The following is a 27705-nucleotide window of genomic DNA, read 5'->3' as shown; positions in this document are numbered from 1 at the left end:
TTATTACTATGTTATATCATCAACATTCGCAATCTGTTCATCATCGATTATATCTCTGTTGTAACGAGATGAAGTAGAGAAATAAGTAACGCCCATCAGACATATTTTCTCATCGATACTTCATCGATATTATCTTTTGGTTCACGTTGATATTCATATAATTTCACGCATCGGGACTCGTACGAGATATTCTCGAAAAACTATTCGCTGGATGTATCTGTAAATTTCAGTACGATATGTGTACAATGCGCTGCCTCGAGCATGTTTTCCAGAGTTCGGACCATACAATTGGTCCGATCATTCGTCCAAATCAACGATGTGAAGAAAAATGCGTGTGCGCGATATACGATCATATATCCAAGATAGATTATTCTGCACAAATTCGTCGACATTCTTCTCGCGTAAATTTGTATGTATCCATCTACGTCGTATATCCCGAAACACAGTTACAAGCATTATACAAGATGTTACTTAATGATGTTAAGAAAATATCTATCATCATGTATTTTTCTCCAGAGTGCTGAAAATACACGTTTATGTAAGTGGGATTCGGAGCAATTGAAGCCGTTGCAAGAATGCAATTTGTATATATATTATACATTCGTTACGTTTACGTGTTTATTATATATTCGAGAATAATGTTACGACTATAATAAATTATATTTTACATAATGGGCGGCATTGTCTACGCTTGCTTTATTACGTCGGCTTTTATGTTACACAGTGTGACCATGATTCACCGATTCAATAGAAAAAAGAAAACTCGAAAACAGCAGAATCCCTGCTGTTTATCACGCGGCGATATCCTCGATTTTCTCGAAGCAGCCATAGTCTTTCTGACACATTACTCATGTCAAAATCCTTCGTCCAACGAAGGATGATATTTGGCAAAACGCGACATCAGAATCGCAAGATTTTTATGCTTTTCAGCAAGAACGCGATCACAACGATACGGACAGGAAATTCTTAAAGGAGGCGTTCCATCGCGCCGATAACTTAAAAAGCTCGCTTGGTTTGAAGATTTATTTAAATAAGTCTCACCATCTTGTTCCGTTAGAAGTGCGAATTGCGTATCATATCTTTCGGCTCGAGACCAAGCTTTTTCTCTCGGAAAATCATACATATTCCTTATTATCTTTTTATTTCCATTCTCATGAATATTTCTTATGCATTGCTCGTTGCCAACGTCTAAAACGATCGGCAAGTCGACACTTCGTAGACGATTTAAGTACGAATGCTTCTCGGTTTGCGTATGCATATTATTCATTTTCATTTGCTTTGGAATTATCACCTTGGGAAAATTCATATGCTTTATCATATCTGTCACTCGACACGGTCGACTCGCTGAGGTACCACGTCGAAAGTCCGGAGTTGAAGTCTTCACAGATATTCTTCGAACGGCTCTCAAAGTCGCTGACGAACATTGAACTGGTTTATCATTATTTCTTATCGACCGATAATCGTGGGTAAAGTCTTCCATTCTAGTCCGATATCTTTGCTGATTTCCTTCCAGATATGTCAGCGGTTCATTCTCGGTTCTAAAGTAACTTATTGCATTGTCATTTCTCTTTGCTTCTCTCATAACATGTGTTCTGGTCCTTCGTTTCGGGATTTCGTCAATGACGTTCTCCGGCTTGCCGTAGTCGCAGCAAACGTCCGCCTTGACATCCACTGAGAGCGAAGACTCGTTCAGACTAAAATCAGCAAGACACTCGTTGCAACAGTCCTCTCTTCTCGCATCCATATTCACAAACTTGGGAAAATTATTTTGTTCCTCGAAACTGGAGCACTCGAGCGTCAATCCGCCGTCTTCTTCGTCTGTTTTCTTTTCCGATGAATTGTTTTGCTCTTGGCAGCATGGCAATTTATATAATGCGTAAGGACACTGACTTCCGCACGAGCATATCTTGTACTTTTTGAACTTATTCTTCAAGAACGTTTGCTTCACACGACCTTTCGATAACTCGTCTGTAATCCAATTTGAACGAATGATAAGTCGATTATTATTTATCAACGAACTAGCTTGCGCATTGTTCTCCCGTTCTCCGCTCTCCGTCCCGTCCGTTGTTCTTACGTCCCGATATGAAGAATAAGCAAGTTTTTCATTATCCTCTTGACATAAACAAGTAGTGACGTCCGCAGAAGCATCCGATGTAAGTAAAGTATCCGTTGAATCATCGGGCTCATCGTTGATGTCGATGCACTCGATGCAAACGTCATTCCCGTTTGCTCTGTCAAGTTCATAGAACTTTCCTTTTTTTTCTCTTTGCGAAAAACGAATTTGCCGCTGTCGACTGGACGTAACGCATTTATTCTTCGTGCTTTTTAAAGATAACTGAGGCACTGGGACGCTGTGTATGATTTTGACGAGCTTGTTCTTAAAGGATTTCAGACCATCATATATTGTCGACAAAGTTTTTGGTGCTGGGTGCTTGTAGGACGAAAGTTCTTTCTTCTCTCTTTTAAACTGTCCCGTGCGACGACTCGGAGAGATCGAGCCAGATTTAGAAATCTAATACATGTCATAATTGTATTATAATCGCGATATACGTACATATGTTATTTATGTGAAACCTTTGCATTTAACACTCAAGAATAAATGTTACGTTTTGAAATTACCTGGTTGTTTTCCGCAAGCTGACAAATTTCCTCAGTCGCTGCTAAGTCCCTGACATTTTCAAGATATGTTTTCACTTTGCCTACTACTACACAAGGTCTAACATGATCAATCTCGTTGATTACTTTTGTACATTCGAACAAGTCCTCTTCGCGTTTCGCATTGAGGGATATTTCCTTCAGATTGTTCACTTCTGTTCGAAGTTCATCCACTACGCCCGAAAGTACTTTCACTTGCTCAAATATGTGATCGAGCCTATCCTGATTGCGATGACAAATTTCTTCTGACATAACTTGAATCTTTCACTCGGTATTACAATGTATTGATGATGTAGTACGCAACGTTTCACTCTTCACGGGACATGTCAATAACGATTGATAATTTACGCTACATTTTCGAAACTATTTTGATCACTTGGTTAAGTTAGCTAGCTATCTGTCATCCATCTCAGTTACTACAAATCGTCACTATAATAGCCAGATATATAATAAGAGCTAATTCTCTTGTATGAAAATATAATTCCCTTATAATTACGAGTAAAAAATCACATTCTTTCATTTGATACAATAAAATGACTTGTAGGAACGTGATGTAATAAGATATTATACGAGCCCACACATTCACGTATGCACAATGCGACAGGATATTAATAATGGATTTTAAATTACAATATTTTTCATCATAACCCGTGGCAGAAACAGTGCTTCTTTCACTTTCTCAATAAATCGAACAAAATTGCATTAAATATCATTTATTTGATTGATCGTACGTTCTAGGTACATTCCTCGTCAGTCGGTTTCGAGTACCATAGCTAAGTGGCTACTAGCGTATTAGTATATAATAAGGTTTGGTAATATAAAAGACTCTTCTTCCTCATCTCCTCCTTTAGCACGTACACGTTTGCGCATAATACTATATTTATAATATCTCGTATGTACAATTTGTTACTTCGTGTTTCTGCCGCAAAATTTGGCGCATGCATTAGAGAATCGATTTTTTTATATCGTTCTCCGTTTGTGCGACGCGTTGTCGGCGTTGACACCTCACGCGACAAACGCTAACTGATGCAAAAATAATTCTATATAAAAAAATACATAAAATTCACACATGTCGCGCATGCAGCCATGATAAACGAATCCCGCATGATTGCCCGCGAAATAAATATGAATCCTTTTCATCTTCCATTACGCATTTTCGACGATTAATCTGTCTACGCAATCTTCGTTGTCTGGCGCGGTCGATTAATCCGTGAAATGGCATCGTTTTATTGTACCAAAAAGAAACGATTCTGGCTAGAATGACGAGGATGTGCGCCGTGTCATTGCGATAACAACCGCGTTCATCACAATGATTCGCATGTATATTCGCATAATATCAATTGCGAAATTTCGACGTTCTGGAATGCTGATACCATGTTTGATCGTATCTCCCCCCTTCACCTCTTTCGTTTCTCAACGAGATGTGACTTAGTCTTTCCGTTCTAATTAGTTCTTCTACAATCGAGGTAATCGGGTTGCCCATTCTCGCCTCGTACGCTAAAGAAAGTCCTTTCTACAACAGTTCCGATGGATCTTACGACGAGAAGAACGAGAAAAAGTTTGAATATTTTGGACAAAAATCAAAGCTGCGCTTGAAGCAAGAGAAAGTTTCAGTTATTCGCTTAACAATTCTCTAGTTACAGTCTATTAATAATTATTAAGTTAAAATTACGTCAGATTGACGCAAAAACTTTGTCGTTCTATCAAAATTTGTTTCAATTTTCAGTTTCAATTTTCACGAAGTTGTTCCCCTCTTTGTTTGATGAAGTAAGGGCCGAATTAAAGAGTCGTCATTTCTGTTAAATCCATAATCCTGTACATCTATTCATCGAATATTTACAAAACAAAATACTAACTTTAAATGTGTCGAATGTTGAATTTTAGATGACGCAAAAAATATAAATAGATGTAAGATACATAAACAGCTGCACAGAAGCAAAAATACATACATTTTAAATTTAAATAATTCTTAAGAGTCTAAGTACAAGAATATGGAAATTTCTAAATAAATACTAAAATAAGAAAAAATAAGACAATTGTACTTCATTGATCAATGAAAGTTGCTTCTTACAAACTATTGACCATTTTCCAACTTTTTTTGACAGATCATTACAAAGCTTACGCGTCAACCTAATGCAGAGCTGGACACGATCTTGCACATTTCGGTCGGAATTCAGTAGGTGACGCCTACCGTCTCCCTCGCACCGCTCCGCGCTCAACGGCCGGGGCGACGATCGCGCTGCACTCAGGCCCGTCGCTATATAAGAAATCAACTGCGGTGTCACATTATCATTAAAATTGTTTCCTCGTTTAATAATCACTTTAAAATATATATGTTTACGTGTTTAATACATATATATATATTTTTTTTTATATATATAAACGCATACACACACACACATATATATATATATATATATAACGCATAAAAATATATATTTTAAAGTGACTATTAAACGAGGAAACAATTTTAATGATAATGTGACGCCCCAGCTGATTTCTTATACAGCGACGGGCCTGAGTGCACCGCGATCGTCGCCTCGGCCGCTGAGCGCGGAGCGGTGCGAGGGGGACGGTAGGCGTCACCTACTGAATTTCGCCCGAAATGTGCAGATCGTGGCCAGCTCTGACCTAATGTATCGAAATTATACAACAAAGTCGAGCTATACATGAATATCGCAGTCTCGGCGTTTCGCCCTATCGTTCTCTACGTTCACTGACTCGCGCGTTCGGTAATACTGATACAATCGCGACATTCAACAAGTTGTATAAATCACTAGCAACAGCCGAGCAAGATCGATGAACGTATCTTCCGGCTCGTCCGTCTCATCGTAAGATTCCGATCGCCGTCTCGAACGAAACGTTACTTCTTACAAGGATACTCGGCGCGCCCGCCAAACCAGATGTTAATACTTAAAAGCTATAACATATAATCTAACGCGTCTAGCCGCATAAATAATGTAGAAGACGAACTCTATATTATGTAAGAGAAAGAAGCAGTTGAGAAAGTGACTGATGGGATTCCTCGACTGCCTCGTCCTGTGTATGTCCAGGGCGAACCGTTTTCTCTTTACCCTTCATCATACACTCGTCTCTCTTGGTCCTTCCTTCTCTTTTCCTCCGCTATTCGCATATAGCACAGCCTTCTTGCCTCCACCTCGTTCGTTCTTTGCTGTAATCCCGGTTCTTCTTCATCTCCCCCCCTCCCCCCATCTCTTTCATTCTCTTCGTATGTTCGTCTCCGCTGACGAGCTCATCATTGAAAACGAGTCGCGACGTCGAGGCTGTTGAGATCAGAGGATAGTAATACGTCGGTCGGTCGGACGAAACGTTTATTTCAGAGAGCAGAACTCCTCATCTTCAACGCCGGAGACGATTTCCCCCTCCTTTCTTTTTCTCTCTTTCTCATCCTCCGGCTTCATCCCATTGCCTTACTGAGCTTCCGGTCGTTTCGGGACCCGTTATCGGTCCGCATATGACCTCTCTCCCTGATGTGTCGGGTGCACGCACGTCTGGTGCGTCTTCTGCACAGGTTGTCGTCGTTGTTGCGCCGCGCGCTCGGACAGTCGGACTAGCTCAGTTTAGTCGGCCAGAGTACGGTCTGTCGGGAATTCGGGGAGGAATATTGGGTACAGGACGCCTATAACACAGACAGATATTATAGAGTGAGTGCTAAATATGTGTGCCATACGATATTCAAAGCGGAAGCATGTCGCGGGGACAAGATGATCGAACGGAAAAAACGATAGGAAAAAACGACGGAAGAATCGATACATGATACTCGAGAAATTTAGGTCAAAATGTCCGACTAAATCTGTCAATTAAAAATGTTACATAGTCTCTTACTTTCTTAACAATAATAATAGCATAAGTGTCATAATTAGATAATAAGTAGACAGAGTTTGTCTAATTCTATACTCACATTGTATACTTTCTTAGTAATAACATAAGTTTCATAATTAGATAATAAGTAGACAGAGCTTGTCTATAATTATATACTTACATTGTGTACTATATGTATAATATAGTACACAATGAACGGCTGTTACTTTCATCCTTTTAGTCGGACATTCAGTTTTGGTCGCGATAGCGTCACAAGCTGATATCTAACGGAAAAATAATATTGACTATATATCTGAAGATTTCTTGCTGTGAAACATGAATGACAAGATGCTAAGACTAGAAAGAGAATAATGCTAATAATTTTATGAAATATTAACGGGATATGAATAAACAACGATGGATCTTGGGAAGAAATAGAACAGGTCCGCACAACATGCATAAGCTTTAGCGATAAATCACATGCAGAAATTAATTATTGCAGTAAGAAACAATCGCATTGTTTTCACCTTACACGAAGAATCGATTAACATGAACAGGTACGTATAACACGTCGTATTCCGCATTTTACTAATAGCAGCGCTACACTCTCAGGACAAATAAATATTAAAATACAATCCATTTACGCTTCTTTCATTAAATTGTCCGGCGTATGATTTTCGAAAGTATTAAGTTCTCCAGGAAAAAGTTGATTGTACGTTCTACAAAAATTAAAAGTAAAATCCTTCAAAACTAAAACTAAAATTAAAACTAAACTTTTTTACATCATACATTTACAGTCTTCCACAGTACAGTATTAATAAACATTTCGTATATACAAACATACTCATCACCATCGACGGTAAGTAATACCTAGGAAAAGTAATTCCGAGTAAATTAGGAGAGAACGTATTATAGGGTCGCAAACGTGAGGTTTTAGAACTACTAAAAGAAAATACGCAGAACCCGAATACGCATCCCCGTGTGCGGAGAAAACACATCACTGATGAGCCCCTGTGAGTTTTGTCGCGTATTTTATTGTTCACCGAAAAACGCGGGGATTTCTTCCCGTTTGCCGTCAACAAGAAAAAGAGGAAAGGATTGTCCCGACGGAAATGCGTGTTCGATCGTTCATGGGAGCGATCAATCTCCTTTTCCACGTAATCTTATTTTTCATTTACGTACGCGCGCATATGCATGCACGTATATGCATACGCGTAGGTACGCGTACATACGCGTATGCTCATATATATGTACATCGCACACACGCATATAGATATATTCTATAACATGTTACTCCCTATATACACATTTATATTGCAGTAAAACAGTGTTGTGTACGCGCGCACAGCGCAATATTACAACGTGTCTCTTTGGGGTGTATCGCAGAAGAACTTAGCCAAGTAACCCTCCAATGTGTGTTATAGTATAATAATTTTCCTCATTTTTTCTTTAACAATGTATCTCAAGGGGGAGGAGAAAATGCTCGCACTTCTGCCGAGAATGCAGTTACAGTTTGTTGGTCGGATTCACATATTCCGAATAAAAATGGCTATAAAAATCAATATGTATATATATTATGGTATAAAAATTAACAAGGGCAATGTAATGTTGTTTCGTTAGTAATCGACGAGAACTATGCTGTGCCGATTATATCTGAAGAGTTAGAAGTACATAGTGATTTTGCTGTATGGATTTTTCTTCTCGCTCATATCATCGCGGCCGCAAAGTCTTGCTTATCGAAGGCTCTCTATTTCGTTAATTGGGGGTTACTTTGCCCACGTACAATCGAAGGATTCGGTACAGGGGAGAGTAGGGAGAAGTTTCACGTTTGTATTCGACGCCACTTCGAATTATCATTTACACGCTCACACGCATACACGCATACATACAAATATAGGCGACACAAGGAAACTTCATTCGAAGCATGCGAATCTATCGAGTCGCTTTTATCGTCTTCCTCCTTCTTTCTCTTTATCTGTCGGTAAGTTTGACAACACGGAAGATCATCAGAACTTCGCCTGTACCGGACTCTTCGAGATATCAAAACTATCCCGCCGATAGCAAACCCGCGATTCATGCTTCGGCCGAAATATTTTACCGTCCCCGCTCTGCGTATATGTCTTTTTTTCTATTTTTTTTCATTTTTATATATTCTCTTTTGTAACATTATATACGCGCGGCGATCTGAAGATTCTCGACCGGCGGTATAATTAAATTATATTATTTAGTCGGTGTTGGATTTACACGAGATAAGCATAGTATGTAACTAGAGTGTGACACATAAGGCTCTTTAGATGGAAGCATGTATATAATACGCCGAGAGTAAGTGTCTTGTGTATCGCGACCACTATATGTAAACAATATATATATATATATATTTTTTTTGCGTGCGATCTTTTGTGAACGTAGAAATCATTTTCACGATATTCACTGACTCAACGTAATCATCTACTATTAACATTGGGCTTCGATATCTTCGCGATTCTCGTCGTAGCAGCACAGCGCAACGTAAAAGAAAGAAAAAAGCGAGTACCTTCGAAAATGAAATATATGTGTAACACATAACATTGTACATATATATGTATATGGCTTATGTAAACCATTCAGTCAAACATATAATTAAACTACTCAATTAAAGTAGATTCAGCGTCTGCCGCTAAAAGAAATTACTTTTCGTTGTAAGACTCGACGTAGTTATTTTATCAAGCTGTCATAGAGAACATTGCAACTTATAATATTACAATTTAGCGCGAGAATCTCTCTTTCTCTCTATAGGTGCAGTCACGGACGTAACATGAGACAAGCGATTCTCTTCTCGCTCTGATAACATACATTACGTGACATAGAATTTCTATACGTTCATTTTGGACAGATACGTCTCTATGAACTTGACAGCTAAAACTTATCATTTCCCTTAAGAAAATAAATGCGACAATATCGAAAGATAGAACATCCGCACAGAAGTAAACGAGTGTTATCTCGATCAACAGTACTCGACACGTGCACGCATGATATGCTCGATCGAAGAGCTATGGGAGCCTTGCAAGAAGGCTTTCTTAATTTATGTCTATTCTCATCATTATGTCTTAACAACAACGATCTCGCGGGAGTGACGCTACTCCGTAATTAAGAAAAACAGAAAAACTCTATCGAGTGTGCAACATGATGCATTTCGCGCTAAACGAATCTACAGATTTCTTTCTTACAATATAATATATAGCGGCGTTTTCGTAATAGTATTCATAATAATAATAGTAATAATAATAATGGTATTTCTTATCACGTATCATGAATCATACGATCCATTCTTCCCGTTACCTCGCCGCGATCGATTAATTCCGGCTGCGGTGCGAAGAATCAATAGCTCAATATGTATGTGTGTGTGTGTGTGTGTGTGTGTGTGTGTGTGTGTGTGTGTGTGTGTGTGTATATATATATGTTTGTATACAAGTTATACTGTACAATAGCATTACAATAGTACCACTTATTCTTGCGGGCCTGCACGCGGAATTTCTTTATAATCTGTGTCGATGCAATGCGCGCCAATCTGCGGCGAAAGCAACAACACGTGATGTCGACTGATATTACAGAACTTCATGAGTCATCTAACTGAACCATGAATTCGTACAATATTCTCACCCAGTGATGTGTACGCAATGTATACCAAATGCGACTAATTGCGACATGCCTCGAGGGTGGAGCAATAGATTTTGCAAGCTTTTAAAACGCACTAACGCATGACCGTCGCGACATTCATAGCTCAAGGAATGTTAATAGGAATGTTATTAACTCAAGGAATGTTATTAGGCCCTTTCGATATCGATACGATTCGAATTGAGCATGTAAGACGTAACGTGATTGACACATTTACAGCGTTCTCTAGTTTTTTACAATGCTTCTGGTATTTAAATTCGCGATACTTTATAACGAAAATCGCTTAGAATACAAACAGCGTAACGACTACGAAAGATACGAGTCTCTTTCGTCGCCGGTGTTCTTTTAGTTTAGTCATCTATCAGAGAGAAGATATTCTTCGTTCTCTACTGTAACGAAAAATAATATTTTCTTTCTTTTTTTTTTCTTTTAGTAATTGCACTTCAATTACCGCCTTCGATTCGTTGCTCCCTCGGTCATTGCGTAAGAATGTATTCCAAGTGAAAACATAAATCACTCTATGCATAACAACAGGTACAATCCACCTTTGCGCGGCAGAACTTTAAGCGTCATACGAAATGTAAATGTCACGCGGTGGATTTGTAAATTCTCGTTGTGTGTTATTCGACACGATTTTCTAGCATCTATACATCAAGGATAGCACCGAAAATTTCACGCGAGTGACCGCAAAAATCCCGAGGCACATCGTTTTGCCGCAGAACACGCGTCAAAATAGCTAATTACAGGAAAGTTTGTAATACGCGTTTCTTCTCTTTCTCTTACGTATATACATATACAGTTGAAACGCAAGCATGTGATCAAGGGAGTTTCGGAAGAGAAACAACTATAAGGTAATACAAAATATAACACAACATGTCGCTTCTGAACCTCATCCGCCAAACGGAGAATGTACGTTCATTATACGCTACACGTGATATTATGGTTCTATCATTTTACTCTCGATAGGGTACGATTACTACGTTACTCCGTTTTAAACTATTTAAAGAGGAAATCTCGTGTGACTCCGGATTATCATGCAAAATCCCCGAAGCATTCTACGCTATATCACATCCTATATCTGAGCACATTGTTTTCCTTTATATCTCGTAAAGATTACGTAGAGAGTATTCTTTATATTCTTTTATATGATATATATACGGTATATATGTATGTATATGTGTGTATATATATATATATATATATATATACACATATATATATGTATGTTTTCTTTTATAATTACTACAGGAGAAACAAAATAATAAACGTTACAGTAAATGGAATGAGAAAAAAGAGAAAAATATAGAGAGACTTTACGGTAATACTTGTGTAGTGTTTCGGCCGTCGAAAAAATCGTGTCGGAACAAGCTGGATGTTACACACTCGTAATTCGTAATTTTGATTACCTTCCCAACAGCATGACATTTTCTCGTTTTATCGTCAACCACGCACGTGTTCGACGTTCTCCCCTTCAATATCGCAAATTCAAATACATATCGGATGCGGCTCTGACGCACGACCGTACCACAATATCTATATGTAATCATATGTGTATATGTATAATCATAACACATCACTCAATAAGTTCGTAGGATGACATATAAATGGCGCTACTATTGACAAATCCATATGATTTTTAGGAAGTACTAACCTTCAAATGATACGTGTCAAAATTTCATGACAATCGGACGTTTAGTTCACAAGTTACAGTAGTTTTAGTGACATACGACGTCGACTCGTTTTAGCATCGCGTCGACGATTCAGCGGGCTGTTTGGAGCTGTTTCAGCGCAATAAAAAGGATTTTTTGATGCGGTATGTGACAATGGATGAAACATGGATCCATCACTACACTCCAGAATCAAATTGGCAGGGAAAGCTCCAAGGAAAGAGATTTGGCTCCAATGAAGAAGTGATTGCCGAAACTGAAGCCTTGCTAAAACGAGTCGACGTCGTGCGTCACTAAAACTATTGTAACTTGTGAACTAAACGTCCGATTGTCATGAAATTTTGACACGTATCATTTGAAGGTTAGTACTTCCTAAAAATCATATGGATTTGTCAATAGTAGCGCCATTTATATGTCATCCTACGAACTTATTGAGTGATGTGTTATATGTATCACACTCACGCTCTTCAACGATGGAATGTACTCTACAATTAATGCGACGCTACTGTCGATCACATTATCGGGTTCTGGTAGACTTTCCAGGATAGATTCACTGGATGCAAATACATCGTTTTGGAGAAGTTTCATACTATTCTCAACGCTTAGATTTTGCTCTAACAACACTATCTGCGAGTTTTCACACCAGCGCGCCGTGTGAAAATAACAATGAAATCAGATCAACCGTTCTTATCTCTACGTTAGAGAGTCCAGCTTTTTCTCTTGACATACATTTATAATATACTTTTAGTTCGTAACTTCCTGACCGTGCTTTGATTCCAATTTTATAAAGCAGTTAAATATCTTATTGCTCGATTTGCAATTTTGGAAAATATCATAATATCAAGTTTTTCTAAGACCATCAAAGGTAGTACGAAGTATCGCAAAGTGTATAGTGCTTACATGTATGTATGTACGTATGTATGTATATGTATAGTCATTAGAGAGCTATGATACAGATATATATTCTTACAGGATTATTTTCTACACGGCAAATATGCACGTTAAGTAAATATGTTATGTGCACACACGCGCGTACAGATCAAATTTCAAAAGGCATGATCGTTAATTCAAATTCGTGGACATCATGCAAGAGAGAAAGAAAGACACAGGGAGAGAAACAAAAGAGAGCAATGAGATAGAGGATTACAAATTAGCGGATTATTGTTGTTGCGGAGAGTTTCGTTAAAAGTAACGATCCATCCAAAAGTGAAAGGGATACCGAATTAGTCTCATTCTCAACCCTGAACAGTCTACCATCTATCTGCGCAACTTATAAACAAATGACCATATATATGTGTATTATACGTTATTAAGGGTACAACTCGAAACTCAACGTGGAAATGTCTATTTACTTGATCTTGAACGCATCCATCAGCTCGTTCACGGCGGCTTGCGTCGCAGCCTGCGTCGCAGCTTGCGTCACCCTCTGTTGCAGACCACCCCCTCGACTAAACACACCACGGATAACCCAGCTTTGACTACAGATTTCTCACTCTTGCTGATGTTCTATTTTTACTTCATTATTGTATTCTTTCTTTTTTTACTTCCTTTTTTTTTTAATTTTATATAATTTTATATAAAGGAACATACGTTATATACGTGAAATTTTTTATGCGGGTGCCGCGTGTACGAAAGCGTGCACAATGGTCTCACTCTACATGCATATCCGAGACAAAGAAACGTTATATGAAGGTGACTCGTCGTAACAGTAGTTATAAAAATGTCTCGTAAACAACAACACGATATTCGCCCGATATTCCGAGTGAGCAGCTCTTAAACTGCCGTACTCTACCACAATAGCCTTATAAAGCTCCTGTTTATAAATATATGTAACAATTAATATATATCTTCGCGTTCTCTTTTCTTCTTTTTTCCTCTTTTTTTTTTGTTTTGGTAAATTGTAATGCAGGCACCGACACATTTGTCCGTAAATAGTAATTGACAAGTTTCGAATTGGTGTTAACGCTTCATATAGAACATTTAGATGAGACAAGGAACGTGTAGCAGAAGTGCGATTGAGAAGCTTTGAACTTACTCATTAAATAGGACATACCTATGATAATTTTTAAAGTTACGTGGGAAATATATGTATCCATGATAAGAATTAGCGTATAAGCGATATAGACCTCGAAGAGACGCAACCGTTACATATCTCCGAGTTGCCGACTTTACCGAAATGTCATGCTGTTAGTAAGTGAATAAAAATGGTTATATATCTCTATCTGCCGTAAGAACACAAAGTCCCTTTATTTGATAATATTTCCAACGATATATACACATATGATGTACAGTTTCATCAAAGTAATTTACAATGAAACAAGTGTGACTCTATATGTATATGTTTATATATATATTTATATATTTATATCTCCATTTCTTCTCTACGAACAAGAAAGTTGTACCTTTTGGAAATATTTAGTATTGCACAGGTTCCAAGTATTATATCGGCGCTAAGATACATCTACACTTAGAGGGTGTGTCGATCTCCGCGCGAGAGAAGATTCGTATTGTACATAGAATATACATATGCATGTAATACACATCTAAAATTATTGTACAGCTGACAGACGCTATGTAACGTCAAATAACACAGAAACAATACCGTATCGAGAAATGCCACGGTTACACCTTATTCTCTTTCTCTTGAATATCAATCGATCACTGAATAATCACCTAAAAATTATATCGTTGTCGTGTCACGCAGATGGAACGTGCGAAAATGAAATTGGTTGGAAGCTCATTTAGAATCGACAACTCAAGACTCTCAGTGCAACACTAATACAATTGGAACGATAATTCCCGTGCGATCTTCACACCCCTATACTTAACATCGACTTCGTGATCTCCGTGTGTGATCAGTGTAATGCAGACAGATAGTACGGTAACATATTTAGGAAACGGTGAGTTCTGTGTAAAATATACACCGATTATATGCAACGGATACGTATTGATTAGTAGCGAATAGGCGAGAATTAGTGCGAAGACTTATTGTCGGCGCCTGCAATAGAAAGTGAAGTTAGCACCCAAGCCCCCAATCGTCATATAAGCTATTTGTTCTCAGTATAGTCGAGCTCGTATACTCGAGAAAGTCGTGTTACTTTACGTTCGCGACCCTGTGCGGGAAGTTACACTGGTCGCCGGGAGTGACTTTTCGTGCCGTTAAGACTTAGACCATACATCGCGGCATTATTGTGAAAATGGAAACTCGACGTGCGTATGACTCGGTGTTAGAGACGTTGCGATTAGTGAGGAGATAATAAAATCGCGAATCAAGTTTTAAAATCTCGTTTGCGATATTTCTAGTTGAACTTTAGTATCTATGTGCTTTGTATATAAATGGTAATGTACTCACGATGGTATCATAGGTGGAGGTAGGCCTGGATTAGCTCGCGCTAGCGGTGGTCCACCAGGAACGGGTCTATTAGGGATGGCTGGCGCCGGCCGGCCCCCTGCAGGTACTGGTGGTGGTGCTCGTGAGCTAGAAAGAGGTGGTGGCTGTGTCACTCCGCGTCTTGGACCACCAGGAGATGGTGGCGATAATCTAGAATGTAGGATACGTCTTATAACAGGTTCTTTTGCATTTCATGAGTACTACGGATTCGTCTATCGAGACATGGTCTAAACGAAAAATAAGTTGCAATATAAATCGGAAAAAGAGATCACACTATATATTTATCATTGAACGCATGTAAAATAGCTTATTTTTTTTCATTATCAACCAATCTTTGTTTCGTTATTAACCGGATTTATAACTGATATCATGTCTACTAGTATATGAAAAAAAAAATACATTAATTACAGAATATCATATTAGGTTCTAGCAGCATTAATCTAGCTTATACTTTTATGTAAAAGGTACAATTACGTACCAAATGGGTTTCTATTAACGCGAAAAGCGTGCATAAACGTGAACACTATGTTCTTTAAAACGAAAAAAATATTCACTTATCTCGAGATATTGTACCGTTAAAAAATTAAAGATAAATACGTCATATGTAAAGGATCTTACCCAAGACTGTTTCAACGGTGTTCAAATGTATGGCAAAGCAGACGGTACAAAATGTAAGGATGAAAAATTAGTAAAATGCGCGACAGACAAAGCTAGGAATAACATAAAGGTTACCTTGGATTCTCGCCGGATGCCAGCCAATCGTTTTTTACGGGCGGTGGTACGGGAGTTGAAACAGTGGCCATAGAGACATCGCCGATGATACGAAGGGCTTCCTTGCATGCGTGATACATGCGCAACATTTCTTCCCGTTTCTGCGCCTCTTCAGGAGACTCTTCCATCATAGAAGCCTGCAGAAATTTGCATATGTCATATATTTTTCTCAGATAGTTAAAAGGAAAAAGAAAATGATTTAATTTTTATAAAAGTTCACAGTTTTCATATAAATTCAAAAAATTTTATAACATTTTAAGACGAACAACATGTATTAACCATGTTGAAGAAATCAATATTTGAATGATAAGAAAACGAACTTTAACTCGGGGAATCTTTAGATTTTGAAATGTTTGAAGGTTAAACTAAATTTGCCTTGCTAAAAGGTTACAAACATATTTTGGAAGTATTGAATTTGAACCGGAGGGATGGGGAAAAAGTGAGGACACTTACGACTACAGCATTATTAAATATCTTCAGAGTATTAATGTCATCTTCGATTGACTGGGAAATAAGGGGGAGGGTTAATTCATTTGCTTGTATAACATAATTTGGAGGGAATTAATTACGATGTGCAAGAAATATGATAAAAATCCTCAAGAACAAAACCAGTATAACAGTAACAGTTCACCTGATCGCCGCTTGCATAAAGATGCGCCAACAGTTCCCCATTAATGAAGTCCTTAGCGTTGTTAATAATAAGATGCATAATTGTCTTTGGGACTAGATCACGAGTAGTTTTCGTGACAATCTTCATGTAGGAATCCACTAAATTTCTGATGGTCTCCACTTGACGTTCCAGCTGAGGATCCATCGATGACTGACCTTCTATTCCATCCTGAAGAAACAAAAGTATTAAAGAAGCTTTGCATTTTCTATTAATGTTTTTAATTTAAAAAGTCCCAAATGTCTAAAGGCATATAAAAATAAAATACTGAATAGCAAGACGGGCTAAAGAGAGGCCTAAAAATGTATTCGAAGTAGAATAACATATTTTGTGATGTTAGTATTGCTGCAATTGTGTGATTGATTGAGGTGTCCGATGCTCGTGTGAGTGTCATATATTTCGTAACACTTGAAAACACGGTTGTACCAACCTCATATCCTTCCTTTTTAGTCGATTTAAATATAAGACAAAAAGAACACAATTACTATTATACAGTTACTATTATACATTCAATAAAAAAGTTGTTAGTTGTCTACTTTGGAAAAGGTTACAGATATGTAAAAAAGGTTTACACACTATGCATAGGCGTTTCAAGAGAGTAGCAATATTCACCGAGTTTTAAAGTTGCTTTATAAAAGCGTATAAATCTGTTGCAAAATTTAATATTAATTCTACGCACATATTCTTCTTTTGCACTTTATTAGTGTAAAGGTAAAGTTTAACCAATTTGCAACAATATCATTCTGTTGGTTAGTTTTCCCTGAGAATGCAACTGTATCACATCATCAAATGGTTAATGAATGGAAAACAAAATGTTTCTTTATGCTGCCTTTACTAACTCACCCTCTGCTTATCCTAAAATAAATTAAAATGGGTTCTAATAAATATAATAAATCATTCTTGTAATATAGAATAGAAATTACATTGTTATTTTATACTAGAAATAAGAGACTAATAAAAATGAGTAAGAGATAATTTCAATTAAACATCATCATCGTTGATAAACCAAAATAAAACTATTATTTTACGAGGTCACATAGGGAATTATTTATTTGGTTGTGTTCTAATCAGTAATGTACTTACCTCTCCTTCGCCATCTTCTTGTTCTGTTGATTTTTCGGGATACACACCAGCCCTCAGGAACGAAGCTTTCCAAGAGTCAACATCATCTTGCGTTTCACAACTGAGTTCCAGCTGCTTGTAATCCTTATACACATTTCTTCCCTCTGGATTGAATAACGCAAACAAATGTCGCCGCGACATGAAGCCTTGTTCTAGATCACGCAACTTCAACCCATCCAAAGGCAGCATATACTTCTTTTCACGTTCCTTCATACATTAAAACAGAGTAAATTACACATTGCCTTCAAATGTCAGTTTTTCTGCAACGTACGTAACGCCACTTTCAAGATATACACACAATGTAATGCAACTAGAAAGATGACGGAGATTAATATAATTGTAAACGACACTTACTTCTTCATCCTTGAACCAGGAGATACTTTCCGATGTCAAGACAAACCAGTAATCTCTCGACCCGCCCTTCATGATACCGAGATTATGTATGCACATGTAGCCTTTGCGAATTACTTGATTGCCTAATGTGTGTCGACCAGCCTTAACGGCATTTTCTGAGGATTGCTGTGCACTGTAACATAAATTATAATGTATAATGAAATGTCAAATATAACGAAGAGATTGTCGTATACCCACAACTGCGAGAATCGTTCATCAAATCTTACATTATCAGTTATAATATAAGTGTAATAAAAACAATAAAAAAAATACCACTAGCATTAGGGATATCCTAGTATTCTCTTTTAACATACATTTGTTGAAAAAAGAAAGAATTTGGTTTATCTTGACGAAAACGTTTGGTTTATCTTGATGAGACGATTTACTTTCAAAACCTTCGGTTACATGAATACTATTAAACTTTGTTTTCTTTTTACAAGGCGATAATGTAAATGTGGATAATGTTTTGTATCTTTATTATCTACAAAATGATATTAAATTTACGCGACTGTTTCAAGAAATTTATTACGTGTAAGGAAACCGTTACCTTAAAATATTCGCTTAATTTAGAATATAGCGGAATTTATGTATCGCCACATCGCCTCATGCATGTTATATTTTATACATTTTATACAGCTTCGAATATTTTTAAGCATATGTTTGCACAGCTACGTTACAACACATTAGCATATCACAAACATATATAGTGTGTCGCTACGTCATTTGATCAACATCGCAATAAATTTCGATATTATAGTGCAAAAGGATTACATAAGCACATGTTACATTCATCGCAAAACAGATTATAAGATGATGAAACTAAGAGGCTTGATGCTGCATGAAATACAATTCAAGAGTTTCATGAATGATACAGATGATTTAATAATTACTTTCATTTATAACAATCCTATGTAGCAAGTTATATAAATGTTTTTTTTTATAATTGTTGATTAGTTGTTGATTAACTATGGCAATAGTTGATATAGCAGACAATTTAAATTGTGAAAAAAAAAAATACGAATAAAAGATATATTATATATTTCTTGCTTATTCAAAAACTTCCAAAATATAAGTAAACACAAGGTCAAGCTGAAAAGTACTGGAATCTGGTTTATAGTTGTATGTTAGTATTTCGACTTAAAGTAGAAGCAAGGATATATTAAGTAAAAAAAGAAAAAAGAGAAAAAAGAAAAAAGATAAGCGTAAGAGAAAGAAAGACCAAAAAAATGAAAAGGGATAAAAATGTAGTGTAAATCTTTGTTGGAATGTACTTTAATATTCTTACCTTGCATTATGGCTACTGGCTGCAGCGCTGCCGATATAATTAAATCATTTCTTTAATTGTGAAATTTGAAGTTGATAATGAATAAAGATATATGTCAGGACAACAAGCCCATGTTACACTGATTAGGGTAAGGCACACATAATCTCATAGATAGATTAGATAAATGATAGATTATACGTCATAATTTGACCTAGTGCTTGAGATTAAATATTCAAGATAACAGAATTTCTACGATATGTTAACGATATGTGGAAAAAAATGGGTGCTAATAAACTACATATTTCCGAACAGAATCTGTATGCCTTATTCCTAACGACATTATCTATAAAACTGAGAAATTTTATGACATTGAATTTTCAACATTACTATCAATTCTATGTAAGCTGATAATTCTTCCTATTTTTTGTATATTTAACCAACAACTATATCTACATTTCCAATGGTTTTAAGTATATGCATTTAGAGACACACCCTTGATAATCTTAATAAGTAATACTATGCAATTAGATTCCTAATTGCCAAATGAGTAGAATAGTATGAAAGCTTGAGTTGTTAATTGCTGTTAAATAATGGAAATGAACTAGAGGTAAACATGTTATTAAGATAAATGCCTACGGGAAATTATTTTAGCGTACTTATGTATGACTTTGGCACAGTGTCATACAAGTGTACATTGAATAGATGAGGTAACATCTACTAAAAGATTTTTATATTCATCGAATTCTAACATAGTTTTTAGATTTAAAGGAAGAGCGAGTTAAGGATGTTTGCTAGAATGTGATCCAGAAGATTGCTATGTGAGTTAACTTTAGCAAAACATGCACCGACTGTGAAAATATATGCGCTAATAACTTGAGTGAAAGAAAAATAGTGGCAAGCAAACAAATAATTTGATATAGCAGTCATGTGTATAATACGCTTTTCTGTTGTTTTCAAAAAATATTGAATTTTAATTTATTGATTTAAAAATCTCCAATTAATAAATTATCCTTATAATTATGCTCTAATCGTTTGAGTCTGCATTAATCTTTTTGCTACAACAAAATCGAATAAAAACGGTTATACAATATGGGAAATCGTTTTTTATCAAATAATTATAAATGCTCTCAGTCTAAAAATCGTTTTGTGACGGGATGCTTTTAGTAGTCAAAGATTAAACAAATTTTATTACTTATTGCCTGCTGATATAACAATATAACTAAAATAACAAGCTAATATAAAACTATTCCAATATATCTATGTTTTAAAATTAAGATTTTTTACAACATAATATTATAAAAGATAACTTTTGTATATATAAAATAGTAATTTTTACCTGTGAACAGTATAATCAAATATGTGTAATTTCAAATATGTGTTCTTTTATAGATATCTCATATTATATCCGAAGATATCTCATATTATATCAAACAAAATCTACTATAAAATGTACTATATCGTGTGTAGAATATTATATATTATATAGGAACCTTTCATAAAAACTTTGCAAAAACTTAATGCAATACACGTGAAATTATATATTGCTAATACCGTTTTAAAAACTGAAGCAACGTTTTGAAACATACAAGTTTGTCTAAGTACTAACAACATTACATAATGCCTCTTGCTATTCAGTGGCTATTGAAATAAACGTAAAAAATAAAATAGAATATAGCAGCAAGCACAAATGTAACGAAAGGAACATGTAGAACTAGATGTACCAACTTATCAAAACTGAAAGTTTCGGATCGTGTATATGTGTATGTGTGTGTTTGTTTTAAATAATAATTAAATCTAAGATAAAACATGTAAGAGACAATAAAGAGTATTTAAAGGTTTACTTACTTCGCAAAACCGATAAAATCTTCGTGATTCGTGTTCATGTAAGCGAGCTCGCAATCGACCAACAGGATCAGCTGCTCTTTGCACATTTGTTCGCGCTGCCTGATGTATGTGGTTATAATACGTTCCGTCTCTTCCCTTAGTCTAGGATAACGCGACATCTGTAATTTACATAAAAATTGGTGAATTACATACATGTAAACGATAACACGTATCTTGTCGTTAAATAAGATAATAAAACTTATGCTTACCCTATCTGTACAAATGCGTACAACATTACTAAGTTCTAGTACGACTAGGTCTACACACTTGAGACTTGGTTCTTTAAGTCTATTTATTTGTTTCTTGACTATTGCCTCAAAAGCCATATCTGGAGTGAATAATCCTACCCGGATACCTGCAGAATTGAAATTTTGTTAGTAACTTGATGCTGCAAAACTTTAATTCGATTCCACATTCTTATTAAATAATAAAGAAGTCAAAAGAAATTTACCATGTATGTTTCTGATGGCAAATGCAATTTCTCTTCTAAGTTCTTTCTCGTCAAACTCCATCTTCACAATTTCGAATGGGAAACGTTCATGAAAGAGTCTGTTAATTTTAGCGCCGCCGCTGAGCTCATTGGTGTTGATTTGTGCGGAGCCCGAACCTTCTATAGTTCTCTCGAAATCCGACTGAAGCTGTTGTATCATCCTTAAAAATGTTTTTCTATTAATTGGTGTAATATAACGTGTTACATGGCAATATTAGTTATATGGGTAGAGAGTCTCGAAATGTTATCTACCATTCACAAAACCGATCAACTATCGGTTATTAATATCAATACTTGCAAACTTTATGATATAATGGTAAGATATATCTTTGTAAATGCAACATTATGTCATATGATAGTTCTAATATCAAAATACAAAGAAGAGAAACCCCTGTTAGCAATTTTATTAATCAGTTTTCTTGTAGCAGAATAAATTTATCGAATCAATTTCTGATAAAAGCGTACATATTAACAATTAGTTTTTTATTTTATGTTAAAATTTCATGCAAATGGCACACTTTCTAAAATTGTTAAAACAAAAAGACCAAAAGAGGGAACAGAAATACCTACATATACATTTGAATTGATCTGAAAAACAAAAAGTAAATAATACTTCAAGACCCTCCACCCGTAGAATAAAAAAGTATAACATAGATAAACAAAGAAATTGTGGTTTCACTTGCATGATTGTTATTTACAATGGAAACATTATGAAACATAGGAGACATTTATCGAAAAATTTCGACGTTACATATATGAATATATGTGTACGATATATTCTGCTATAAGATATGCATTTGTGATTCTCACGATATAGTTTATGAATGGAAAACGAGCACATAGAATATGAGATACATAGAAAACCGATCACTGCAACACGAGAATGATTGAAAAACTCTTGATTCACTTACTGTAACATAGCCTTTGTTTTGATTGCGGGATCATCAGGTCTGAAATGTTTGTACTGCTCGACATCTTTTTCTAAAGTTAGCTGCTGTTTCTGTAATCTATCTCTTAAAGCCGGTAAAGTATCCCTGATATGGTTTGTTAACTGCTGATTAAGAATTCTCTGCAAATACGGCGTGCCCAGCCTATCTGCTAGATGACGGTAAGACGGATGGCTGACAAGTAAAACAAAAGTAATACATTGTTGAAAAAACAAAATGGCAATTGTTTTCCTATATATGGCAACAATGTTTAGAGTAGTTCATATACCTGAGGAAGAATTTTCGTTCTGCTGCTAAAGCATTTTTTATATCCTTCCGGCCTTCTATATCTTTTTGACTTCTATTGACAACACCAATGTAACCTCTTCTCAATGGCAATAACTTATTTTCCAAGATATCTCTCGCGTCGGTGCCATCGTCCATGAGATCCAATTTAGTAATGACACCAATTGTACGTACACCTTACGATATCAAATGTCAAATTAACGTTTAAGTCGAAAGGATATTAACGTTAACGCTTTTGATGATTATATACCTTGTGGATCCACCTCTTTAGCAAGTTTAAGAGCATCACTGTTAGCCAAATCTGTATTGGCTGGTGTCACAGCTAATATCAGACAATTCTCACGTTTGATAAACTGAAAGATCATTGCTTTAATTTGGGACTCTATATCTGCTGGTTGATCTCCGATTGGTACTTTTGTGAGCCCAGGTAAATCAATCAGTGTCAAATTTAGGACTGTATGAAAATAAAAGTATGTGTTTGTTATCTGTTACAATCATCTCTCTTTCGTTCTTTTCTTTTTTTACAACTTTTTGGTGTTATGCTTACCATTGGGTGAATATACTCTAAGATTGATTGGTATGTTAGAGATACCCTTATTACTTCCAGTCACTCTGTCTGTTTCTGCCTCAATCTCTTTCCGTACCTCATCGAAATCAACAAACTTTTTCCCTTTGCAGTGCAGGAACTCCGCATATTCTAAAACATAACAAGAGGAAAAATAATATTTTAATCTAGTCTTCTGAGACAATTACTTTTATTAATACAAAGACAAAAAGAGAAAACAATTTAGATGTTAAATATTAATAAAGAAACAGTGTATAATATTTCTCATGCACTATATTAACCATTATATTCTTATTATTGGAAGCAGATATGCCAAAATTTTTGCTTATCAGAATTTTAAGTTCAGGAAGTGTGATATATGATAAGCTCAGAATTTTTAAAGACAGGAAATATATAAAAAAATAAGCATGATAATTTATTGTTTGCAGTTCAGTAAACATTCTGACCTTTATTAAATCTAGCTAATGCAGTAATAAAATTAGAAATATCAATAATTTATTTATTCAACATAATAAATGCCACATGAGAGATACACATGATATCACATAAAGCTTCATAAAACCAAGGTCAGGCAGAAAATAACATTATAGAATAAATGCATTATGCATTACCTCCGTTAAAAAGAAAATGTTTGTCACAACTACGGGTTAATAGGTTAACAAGATGATATTGCCAGTACGTGTGGACTCTACATTCCTCGAATCATTTCTAATATACGACTTTACAAAAGTAATGTATGGGCAGATATATGTACTGTCATATACATATATACTAATTTAATATCAATTATCAAGTAACATGAGTGAATTATCAAGGGAGACAATAAAGAAGAGATGTTATAATCAGCCCTATTTGTCATGACTCACCAGTTGTGCTGTTAATCAGCTGTAAGATAAGAGGTCTCCTGGTTACAATGCCTGAACCCCTGGGTAAGAAATCTCTGGGAAAGAAATATAATCCTTGTTATATTTTTTGTAAAGTTAAAATGAATTTTAAAATCAATTTTACAAGTAAATGCTTCTCATACAATTATAAAATGCATATAATATGTATACACAATATGCTATTGCAAAGCAATGACACATTGACTCTCCATCCGATCAAACAGGTAAGAACCATTTTAAAATATTTAATCATATTTAAACTCATTGGTGTATACAGCAGTATCAATTATGTTATATATGATGATATTCTTTTTAATACCTATGACAGAAATATATGTATTTTCTTATATATCTTAGTATTCTTTACTAAATAATTTCCTTTATTCCCTGCTCTTTTATATCAGACAGTTAAAATAGCAATATCATATCAATGTATCAAATCATTAACATCACTTATCATTCCCTACAAAATCATCAAATCAATGAAATATTGTGACATCACAGACATAACACATACAATAAAGTACAAGTCTTATATCATGAAATCTACTAAAAAATTATAACTAAAAAATATTTATTATTATTTTATGAATACAGCTATTTTATATATTACAGTATTTTATTAAAAAATTAAATACAAAAACATACAACATTACAATCAAAAGTTAAATAATTCTCTTGCTTAAAAAGGAAAGATTCTGAAGGTGTTTGGTTTAAAATTTCACTGAAATGTCTGTCAATGAAATTCGCTTCTATCTGGACGTTTTGATCGTCTCATAATTGATGTTCCAAATAAATATTGAGTTCTTTCGTTCAACCACGACATCGGAATGACCAATGAATGACGAGGCGTTCGTTCTACGAAAACGTAGAATCGCCCCGCTGGCGTTTTGCGCATGAACGGACGCTTCTACGTGTTCCCAGGGACGATACCGAGGAGAAGACGTTTGACAGGTTGCCCCGTGGGCGTTATTCGCTCGTGCTCGTTCAGCTCTGCGTTTCGCAGCGTGAACAGAGCATCGTCTACGAAGCAGCGGTTATCAAACGATTCTCGATGATGATGACGACGTTACGATCGAGCCGAAAAGTCGCGTGTATTTCACCACGCCTAGGACCAGCAGGACCTTCGTATCGACGAAGACGTCGCAGAAATGGAAATAAGGATTTATTGCTCTCAGCCGCATTTTGTTACATCTTCCGCACACGGATCAACCAGGCTCGCGGCCAGACTTAGAAGGTACAAATTGCAAGATGGTAAGGATAGAGAGAACGCAACTAAAAGGAACAAACTCAAGGATGAGGAAACCGGTCGATCACGGCGACGTTAATCGATTACGTTCGACTGGATCCGCCTTTATCTGCTACGTAGAATCATCACTACATCGAGATAGTCACGAGATAGAACAGCCTCGAACTTGAATCACACGAGGGATCGGTCCAGATTGTGACATCATCATCACGATTGTGCCCTTCGAAGGGGGTGGAGGCACGTCAAAGAGGAAAGCTGGGTGTACGTTTGGACGACGACGAAGTCGAGCACTTACTTGCCGACGAAGTTCTCGAGGACGGAGCTTTTGCCCGCACTCTGGCCGCCCACCACCGCGATCTGCGGCAGATCGAGCTGCATATGCACACCGAGTTGCGTGAACGCATCTTGCAGCTTGTTCACGATCGGGATCAATTGTTCCATACCCGTGTTGCCCGCCATCCCGCCGGATTGCCGCGATTACGCCGCTCGGAAATCGACGCACGATCTCGCTCGTTCGCGCACTCTCTCTCTCTCTCTCTCTCGCTCTCTCCCTCCTCCTTCCTCGCTCTTTCTTCCACGAATACCAAAGCGTGTGCGCGCGGTTCTGTTGCGGCTCGCGATTCACTACTGGATTGCTGTTGCTACTATTCGCCGATGCCCTGCCACCGCCCGCACACGCACAACCGTTAAAAGAGTGGCTGACGGAGACGAGCCCGTCCGTTGCGGAGTCTAAGCACACACTAAAGCAAGATGGCCGATTTCCTTTCGCGAAACAGACCGCTCGCTCGCTCGCGCGCGTGCTGGCTGGCTGACGGTTGGCTCTGTGGTTGCTCCGTGGCTCACTTTACCGCATTTTCGCACCGCGGCGGTAGCGATAGCGGCGGCGGCGAGAACGACGATACGAATCGCGCGATTTTACCGGTCTCGCATCGGTCTCGCCGTCGCGTCGCGCGCGACACGGCACTGCGTACGACACGAAGTGCGCCGCGAGTTTATTACGCGAGAACGCGAGTTACGCGCGATTTACGAGAGCCGCTCCCAAGAAAAAGGCAGCAGGCGAGGCGCCGCGGCGGACACGCTCGCGTAAATGAGGATTCGGAGCAGTTACGCGACAGCGGCGACGACGACAACGACGAATTCGCTTTTGTGTCGGGCATGAAGGAGAGAGACAGAGAGAACCCGTAAAGCGGTTCAATCGATAATCGAAGCGTGCGCACAAGCACACCGCCGTCCGTCGTCGTCGTCGTCGTGACCCACTTTCAGCGGCTGCGAGATAAAATCCATATTGTTCGCGCGAGCGTCCGTCGACGCTCTGACCTTTTTATACCCGCGCGTTCGCACGTTCGTACGTTTGCGCGCGTGGCGCGTGACGGAAATTCGGCGAACAACGTTCTCTTCCGATACGACGGATGACAGTTGATACTCCTTCTGATCGATGCCGCAACTTCGTCTATTCTCTCCGCCTGTCGCGTCTCTTCGCTGTATATCACCTTTTTCCCGCTTCTATCTTTCTCTCTCTCTCTCTCTCTCTCTCTCTCTCATTCTCTCTCTCTCTCATTCTCTCTCTCCCTCTCTCTCCACTCTTCCCTCAAAGGCGATGTATGTTCTTATTTCGTTCTGAATGCAGTTGGGCGTATATTCGTTTGGTTTCGAGTGTAGAAAGTGTAACGCGGCGCGGCCAACAGGAACTAAATTATTAGCTCGTTTCACGCTATTCGCTCGCGAGCGCGCGCGATATTTTCAAAGTCTCGCGGCAAAAATCTCCGCTAGCATTATGCACGAAAGTGAAAACCAGATCAGATTCCTCCTCCCGTCTTTCCCTCTTCCTGTTTATGAAGCGACGAGAAAGAATAGGAAAGTAGAATCGTCCTCGGAAAGCGACGCATCGATTTCGGTTGACTATAGATTCGCTCGTTTCAGCAGTTGTACACTTTCTCGTACTGCTACCTATATACGAGAGAGCTGTTCAATTTTGACTGCACTCTCTACACCCGT

At 37.2% G+C, this 27705-nt stretch overlaps 2 protein-coding genes across 16 annotated transcripts; both read right to left on the bottom strand.

Moving 5' to 3' along the window:
• Window positions 1-103: 103 nt before the first annotated feature.
• On the bottom strand, window positions 104-4978 carry LOC109504459 (uncharacterized). The gene is made up of 2 exons (XM_019844439.2): window positions 2596-4978; window positions 104-2512 (listed from the first exon to the last, which is right to left on the bottom strand). Exons 1-2 carry the CDS (start codon window positions 2905-2907, stop codon window positions 854-856), a joined length of 1971 nt encoding a protein of 656 aa, XP_019699998.1. The 5' UTR covers window positions 2908-4978; the 3' UTR covers window positions 104-853.
• A 1068-nt stretch (window positions 4979-6046) lies between these two features.
• On the bottom strand, window positions 6047-27196 carry shi (dynamin-1 shibire). 15 transcript variants are annotated; one of them, XM_025303233.1, is made up of 20 exons: window positions 26006-27196; window positions 24444-24517; window positions 23560-23709; window positions 23263-23466; window positions 22996-23188; window positions 22692-22901; window positions 21742-21941; window positions 21500-21645; window positions 21252-21409; window positions 19428-19454; window positions 18104-18275; window positions 17711-17956; window positions 17471-17482; window positions 17058-17069; window positions 16592-16798; window positions 15922-16097; window positions 15808-15813; window positions 15151-15276; window positions 13151-13246; window positions 6047-6295 (listed from the first exon to the last, which is right to left on the bottom strand). In XM_025303233.1, the coding sequence occupies exons 1-20, from the start codon at window positions 26167-26169 to the stop codon at window positions 6232-6234; spliced, it is 2643 nt and encodes an 880-aa protein (XP_025159018.1). In that variant the 5' UTR covers window positions 26170-27196; the 3' UTR covers window positions 6047-6231. The 15 variants fall into 15 exon arrangements, with proteins under 15 accessions (XP_025159018.1, XP_025159012.1, XP_025159013.1 ...); XM_025303227.1 differs by having other exon boundaries at window positions 15151-15339; window positions 26006-26951; XM_025303228.1 differs by lacking the exon at window positions 15808-15813 and having other exon boundaries at window positions 15151-15339; window positions 26006-26952.
• Window positions 27197-27705: the final 509 nt, after the last annotated feature.

Source organism: Harpegnathos saltator, unplaced genomic scaffold (genome assembly GCF_003227715.2).
Source record: "Harpegnathos saltator strain DR-91 unplaced genomic scaffold, Hsal_v8.6 scaffold538, whole genome shotgun sequence".
Lineage (NCBI taxonomy): Eukaryota > Metazoa > Arthropoda > Insecta > Hymenoptera > Formicidae > Harpegnathos > Harpegnathos saltator.
Note: the sequence above shows the minus strand (reverse complement) of the source record. Positions and strands in the feature narration are given on the sequence as shown.